General features: G+C 44.4%; 2 protein-coding genes across 2 annotated transcripts; both read left to right on the top strand.

Annotated features, from left to right (window-relative positions):
• Positions 1-546: 546 nt before the first annotated feature.
• On the top strand, positions 547-2,210 carry ANOM_011773 (uncharacterized protein; the record flags this gene model as incomplete). Its single annotated transcript, XM_015557029.1, has 3 exons — positions 547-618; positions 1,010-1,711; positions 1,773-2,210. The coding sequence occupies 3 exons, from the start codon at positions 547-549 to the stop codon at positions 2,208-2,210; spliced, it is 1,212 nt and encodes a 403-aa protein (XP_015401096.1).
• A 2,942-nt stretch (positions 2,211-5,152) lies between these two features.
• ANOM_011772 (uncharacterized protein) lies at positions 5,153-6,169 on the top strand (the record flags this gene model as incomplete). Its single annotated transcript, XM_015557028.1, has 1 exon — positions 5,153-6,169. The coding sequence occupies one exon, from the start codon at positions 5,153-5,155 to the stop codon at positions 6,167-6,169; it is 1,017 nt and encodes a 338-aa protein (XP_015401097.1).
• Between the last annotated feature and the right edge of the window lie 1,835 nt (positions 6,170-8,004).

The raw sequence follows: 8,004 nt of genomic DNA, 5'->3' as shown, positions 1-8,004 counted from the left end.
GGTTTGAATCCCGAACCACGAATCATGTTGTTTCTCCTGTGACTTAGCCAACATGTACGAGCATTTGTTCCCGCTGGGGGGGAAACAGGAGTATGGTTCGAAATCTGAAACATCGAAGAACCTCGCTTAGCATCAGCCGCTCGAAAGATAGCTACACTAAGTCAAGGCCGATGCCAAATCCCCTTCGCCATCCGCCAGATACGTCACGAGGTGCCATGACTTTCGGTCAAACTTCCTATTCAAGTTATTGCCGTCTCACTGGAGCCGACGATACTTCGTGTTACTGAGACGGCACATATGGAAGGGTTACATTCTTTGAGACAGAAGGTCCTTCCGGATGCAGGTTCAGTTGCCGCTACAATGTAATTGTATCATAATATTGAAGTAGAAAATGCTCGTCTCGGGAACCTTGTACGATATATAAGTAATTGGTATCAAAGGTAGTAATCTAGAACTATCTTATATGGACAGCTTCTTCAGATTTCCCTTCCCAGCTTTATAGTATATCCGCTGCGTCTTTGTGGTAACTTGTTTACCAACACCAGCATGGCAGAGCTGCGAGATGATTGTATGCATAACCCTTTGCTCTCTGATCGCTCAGGGAAATCTAACACAACAGTAAGTCCACTAGCTTCACCAATTGGATATCACAACATGACTAGCAACTTACAAATACTGACATAGGCCGGGTATCGAAGCAATGATTGCACCCCCAGTCAAGTCCGAGATCAACTAGGGCAACAATGTGTGGCAGCTATCAAGAGACTCGCATCCTTTGGTGCGGGTAGCACAGGGGCTACAAGCAAGCCCACGAATGCGTCAAAGGCTCGCCTGGATAGGATCACGACAGATCACACAGAATGGGCTGCAAGAGGCAAAAGCAGCCCTGGGCCCATATCTAGCACGCGACGGAAGGACTGTTCACCTGGTGAAATCAGCCAAGTCCCACAACATCCTTATCAGATGGATTCCCGTTCGTACCAAACTTAAACTGGATCGCGCAATTTAGACCGTGAATATACTAATAAATCCTGCAGCAACTATACCCGGTTGGTATCCAATCAACGATGATTCTAGTGGTCCAACCAATGCCAGGTCCAGCGAGAACCCTTTTCTCAAAGCTATACTCAACCCCATCCAAGCTACCAATGCTCTTTCCAGTACACGAGGAGATACACCATTGTCGAAGAATGACGGATACCCCAGGCATAACGACTCCAAGAACAACATGGATAGTTCGAAGGTTCCCTCTCATGTGCCTGGACTTGCCACGGAGCTGAGATCTGAAATGGGAAAGCGCCTGCCGGTGCTCCCAACTGAGGCGAAAACATTACCCACAATGACGCCTCTACAAAGCCCTCCTACATCCAACAGCTGTTGTTATCTTATACCACAACAAGGATCCAAGCAACTCGTATACCGCTGTAGACGTCAGCTATCGTCAGCCACAGGCAACTCCCTTCGCAGAGAACATTCACCGGGAAGCACTCCTTCGAATCCACCTGCTACGGAACAAGAGCGACAGAGGCAAGCCGAATTCCATGTTAACGCGCAACAACTTTCACCTATTATGCTTCATTTTGGGGTGATCTCACCCAACGCTCACTTGACCCTGCCAGCGCCGGAATTGAACGAACTTCGAAATCATGCGAAACGCCACGCCGAGCAGCTTAAAGTCCTAAGCAAACATGAAGTCGCAATATTTTCACAGGTATGCTCTTCTGACTGTTTCAATCATCCTTCTGAGTGAGGATCAGTCTGACAGATAAAAGAAGCTAGAGAAATTAAAGGAGCACTGCAAATACCTCCAAGATACATGTATCTCCTTACAATCAGAGCGTCGCATTCTCCAAGAGCAGAAAATCCGGGATCTCAAGTCCGCAACTTGGATTGGTCCCAAGTGGAAGGGTAGAATGTTAGCACGCGAGCAGGAATTAATGAATCTCGATATTTCCATTAAGAAGTGGACCGAGATGTTGGAGCATGCAGTGGAAAAACGACACTTCATACACCAGAGGCTGTTGGAACATATTGCTGCAATACTAGCCCTCGATTCTCCAATTGTGTTGCCGTCGCAATACCTACAATTTAGTACTAATTATACCCTGGGTTCCTCAGACATTTCCCAGGAGAGGATTCAGTCTATTCCCATTTTTGCCGATTCAGCTCTTTTTACAGCAGCGGGCTGTAGCAGAAGGTACAGAATATAATATACTCGACATTTCTAAAGGTGCACTCACAGGTGTTACACGTTATACCCGGGGTTTCGTCCAAGGGCTTTGCGACTAGGTAGCTATATTGGTTAGATACGACTTACAACAATAATTACAATCCACTAGTGATCCACAATAGTAATGTGACCGCGAGATTATAAGGCAAGATAAATATACTCTGTAAAATATTAGTCCAAGGTACCAGAGATAGGTCTATTATATATACTTAATAGTATGAATAAGTTAATGTAACGGCGGTATACTATATAGGTGACCCCAGGGTATTGTGGATCGATTAGAGTGGTATAACCTACCCACCGTGACCTAGCCATAACCTAACCTAACCTGGCCAAACGCCAGTCTAGTATCGATGATCCAGAATTATCTGATATTTCGGCCTTGTGGAATACAGAGCCCTGCCTGTATCTCTTGCATCGAGCCTCTTTTTGATAGACACGGTACTTTGTATAACTGTTGAAGTATTAAATCCAGTCAAGACTGATCTTATACAGTATAATCTTTAGGAAACAGAGCTATTGGATATTTATTAGAAATATCTATATTGTATTGGTTCTCCACACACTATATACTAGAGTAGCTTAATCTAACTGATCTTAATTAGATTAAGATTACAAGATTTTTTTAATTATAATTAACTATAGATTAAAATAGACTAAATTATAATAATTAACTTAATAATGTGTAGTCCTAGGGGGGTTACGCTGTATATATATCACCTCACTGAATTGAATATTCGTTCAGCATTCAATTATAAGCCTTTTGTTTGAGTGGGTTAGGTGACTTGATTAATTGGTATACAACGAAACGGCTAGTGAGCCGCCGATATCAACTACGCTATGTGACCCCACATGATGGTATACACGCCAAGCAATGGTATACGAAGTACCAACATGGTATACAGGGACCAGAGATATAAAAGGACACTCGTTCATGTACTTAGTTCAGTTCTTCGTGATCAATCAACATTGTTACTACTGAGTTACCTTTGCTAGTAAACCAGTCTCAACTCGTTCGTACTCTCTAACTACTAGGTATACGTACTTAATAGGCCTGGCCCTTTGGACTCGAGTCCAGTTTCGACGGCAGTCTTGTGTCGACGGAAGTCCTGTTACGACTCCCGTCCTGCCAAGACCGCAACCCTTTGGCAACGACAGTCAACGACTGCAGGTAAGTGTTACTACACGCGGTTAGCTTACGGGTTTAGGACTTGACGACGAAGCCCCGGGTGTAACAAATACCACCAAGACAAATTCTTGGCATCCGAAGTGGTAAGTGATGACTATTGACTGTTGGAGTGTTGGCCACAGGCAGATCTATCTCAGGTCGATACCAACATTCCCATTTGCCAAGTTAATGAATTCGGCGTGCACTTTCAATGCCCACTTGGCGTACCCTCCAGGTGCCAAGGCCTCCCCCAAAGGCTAAAGAGTGGATTTTAGATAAAACAGTACCATAACACTGACGATTGGTTAGGCATATCGTAATCTGTGGTCACTACAAGCGTGACCTTGTGAAGATGGCTGGCAACCCTTCCTGTGGAGTGAAGAAAATCATATGAGATCAAGTTAGTTCACCAATCCCAACTGAATGCTTCGTCTCTGAATGATGGCGACTGCCAGATAGTGGAGCTGAATATCATGAGCTAAATGGCGACCTTGCACAATGTTGTTGCATAGGAAGGAGTCGGGATGTGCAGATTCATGGATCGGTCTCAAGACCGATGTTGCCACAGAACCTACCAAATAGTTGAAAGTTCGATCCAGTTAGGTTAGGAGTTTGAAGCACCATGGTATTGCAGATACCACGTCAGAGAATGTATTTAGTGACATCAACTGCGAAGTTTCAATATGTGGGTCTCTGTTGAATAGCCCAATAGCCAAGTTTGGTTATTGCTCGGAGATGAATCGTATCTGTCGGATCCGAAGATAAGGTGAGTTTATTGGTGTTTTCAGGTATAGTACACTGCAAATGCCTCAACCATAAGCCAGAAAGATAACCAGAAATAACTTTCACAAGTACGCCATGTGAGGAGAGTACTAGGTGCTATCACAAGAGGAAACTGCAATCGCAAATGACTAGTTGAGTACAGACAGATTTGAATGCATTCGAGGTTGATTACCCAATGCGATTCCCTTTATTTTATGACCTCAGACGAATAGCTGCATTAATCTGCTAAATATAGTTGTCAATCAAAACATCAGTAGACCCAAACCATGAAAAACATGCAAACCCTCACTCTACCGTACAAAGTTTAGGCCTCGTTAAATTGTCAGTTTGGTTTCGACCGCAAACCTACACCCGGCCAGGAAGAATAAGTAACAATAATCCACTAATTACATGTGTTCAATAATGAAGTCATAATATGTTATCCGTATTTTGGCAAAGTTTTATACTTTCTCGGAGGGTTGCCAGGTAAACTTATAAGATGTCCAAAATAGCAACTAGATGAGCTGTGAGGTTGGGCAAAATAGAAGTTTAACCACATTTCTGCTTTCGAACTCCATTCTTGAATACTACAATATGCCGACTCAGTTAGAGCTCCCTACCGAGATACTTTTATCCATATTTCGCTATTTGGACGACTTGGACGATGTATTCCACCTTGCACGCAGCTGTAGACATCTGCATGACGTGTTGGAGGGGTCAGGTAACCGCCTACACGTGTTTCGATCCGTGATAGTATGTGACGGAGCAAAAATAGCCAACCTAACGCTTCTTATACTTGCCTGACTATACTGCAGACTAACGCTTCTCATCATCGATATGATGTCGACCTATCCCGGCACCTGCAATTATATGGCAATTTTGTGCCGCACTATGTAACCTGGTCCCGCGACAAACTGCCCTTATCAGCGCGGCCAACCCCAGCTGATATTTTTAATTCCCATGTCCAGAGAGTAGACCCGCTACCAGAAGACATGGTCTGGTCCATTGTTTGTCGATGGCAAGGGCTGCATCTCCTGTACCAGCTCTATTGCCACCCGCCGTTGCGTACACTGTATTTTCGCTCTCGACCACCGGATTGGCTGGGTAGCGACAGTTCTGAAGAAGAGTGCAATCTTACAGAAACTGACCGTCTCGTGGAGCCGATAGTCACTTCGCAGGGGGATGTCTCACTTGATGTTGGTGCGGTATGTCCTGGTCAGAACCGTCGGTCATATCAGCGTTTCTACCAGGCCTTGACCGCGCAGTGGCTGGCGGTAGAGATGCTGTGGCTAGCCCGAATTTCTGTATATGATACACCGTCGGATCAACATCGCTATTTCGTGCAGGTATGGAAGATATGGGGCGACAACCGAAGCCGGACACTGCAGGAAAAATTAGATGTGCTCGAGATATTTGACTTTGTGTGGAGCTTTCTTGGGCGGAAAAGCTTTGAAAGTATTGCTAGGGAGTGGGACAGGTTGACTGGCGAATATACAAGATTTGAGGATGGCGGCGACGACTTTAGGAGCGCCCACCGATCGGGTTGCATGAGAGCAGTGACCCAGTACCTACGGCCTCCCAACATTATCGAGCTCTTTCTATGCTCCACACGTAGACCTTCTCACTCTTGGAGTATCAAACGACTTCAGTATCTCCGTACGCTAGGATTCTTTGATGAAAAGAATGGTATTTGTCGACGACTGGACGGAAGTGAGTCATCCGATTTCCGATGGTGGTGGTATTGTCCGGTGAACCTCCTGGAGCATGACGTGCTTGTGGGCATACAAACTAGTATTGACACCAATTCCTGTCCGGCTTCGGATATAGTTTTGGAGTATGTTTGGGGGACATATCGGCACACGGCTTGGGACTTCGATGCCAAAGGCCACCTATTCTTTCGGGAGGAGACAAGTGAACGTATCTTTTCGCGGATGGCAAAAACACTAGCTCCACATCTCAGATCACACCTTTCAAACCTGGACAACGATGTCAATGTTCCTGCAGATTAGTACTCCTGGCGCAAAGGCGGCTTGCTTTGTACTGTATCCGACATTGAGCTAGCCGCCGTTCAAACAGATCCAGGTCTCATACATGCTCGGGATCCCGGTGGAAGCCGCTAATGTAAGTATGAAGCCGAAACACATAATCAGTCGCAGCAATTGTAAATTGCGTTGTAATTCATTCCAGACATGCTGTCAACCATTGTCTTGCTTCGAGTGTGCTTATGTGGAGGGCATTTACTTCGCTACCCACTAAGGTAGCAGTTATAATATTCTCAGCTATCGCTGAATTGTTTCAAATCGTAAAAGAATCCGTAAACATTCGGCGGTGTAATCATCAGAGAAGAGGTAGAATTCATGTTGAGAGCATGAACATAAGTTGCTGGCACAAAATTAAGAGTAATTTAATGGGATTTATTTAGTAGTAGATCTTGACCAAACACTGCACTAGATGGCAACGTTGGAGATGCATCGTAAGCACAACAAATCCGATAGTGGAAAGGCGGTGGAAAAATCGGTAGAGCTGTTCGTGAGCTGGTGGGTCGATGATCTCTCGTCTTAATCTTCACACAAAAAGCATTTCTATCCTTTATAGTCGTTTACTGCGACTGTGATATATATCATGTCCCCCTCACCACAAACCAGCTCACTCCCCAACACTGTGTATGGGCACCGGAGAGTATATGTCCCGGAGTATGGTATACATTTTCATACGTTGAATATCCAAGTTCTCAGATAGGTCGATACGCGAAAAGCGACCACGTAGGGCACGGACAGTTCCATCCGTGAAAGGCATGCTGGAGAGAGATGATGTTTGAGTAAGAAAGTTTGAACGAGTGGGTACAGTGTGGGGGAGAATAGTTTGATTTTGAGATTTTGCAGAAGGGGGAATAAAGAGAGGTGAATAAGCTGTGGGATGTTGATGTCATTCGGAGCACTGTTCCGCGCCGAGTCACCGAAACAACACCTGTTACTCTATAAACATCTTTTCTTTAGTACTTTGAAGTCATATTTTCCAAGGAAATGTCATGAGACAGCATTCTCCGGTGAGCCTCTATTAAATAGGGTTTATTTTAGTCTACTGCCAAACTCTAATAGTGCGCATGTTGTGAATTTTCTTATATTCCTTTCCGTAACGGTCCAGTCTTATTGACTACAGTGGTGGTGATTCTATTTTTTGTAGGAGGTGTCGAATGGCTCTAACCCTATGACGATGAATAAAACCACTGTTACATCCATGAGAGAGGAATATATTACAAATAGAGAGATTCCTTCTAGTAGCTATTCAATCTTGAAGTCACAGGCGGGTATATCGCCACGGCCATAGGATAATTATGTAAGATAGACTGGATTGCTCTACGATTGCTATCAGCTAATTTAATGTCTAGCATTCTCCAAAACTTGTTCCTTGGACTGTGGATGTGTAAGTAGGGATAATATAAGGTATGCCCGGTTTTCTACTCTAAATATTCAATACTAGGTGAGTTGTAACATGCTTCTTGAACTCTAAAAGGTTCACCAGTAACTTCACAGGTGCATAATTCAGGGTCATACTCACCGACTAGAAGCAAGAAACGATATAATGAATTATAGTAAGATGAACTATCCATGGTCTTGGCCGACTCCGTTAGCATTCCGGCGCCCAATGAATCAATATATGGACCAGCTAGAAACCACAAGACTTTATTGCCAATCCACATTATACCTGAGAATACGAATAGGATTTCAAAAGGAGAAAGGGTCATTCTGCTGTAATACCTAGGAGAATTAGCATTTCCGGTTACGAGGCATAGTTAGATTGACTGTTTGATAGTCGAACCCCGGAGGTCTTAAACCGAGAGAAG

Source organism: Aspergillus nomiae (assembly GCF_001204775.2).
Source record: "Aspergillus nomiae NRRL 13137 chromosome Unknown contig00673, whole genome shotgun sequence".
Taxonomy (NCBI): domain Eukaryota; kingdom Fungi; phylum Ascomycota; class Eurotiomycetes; order Eurotiales; family Aspergillaceae; genus Aspergillus; species Aspergillus nomiae.
The sequence above is the reverse complement of the archived record's forward strand: the minus strand, read 5'-3'. Positions and strand labels throughout refer to the sequence as shown.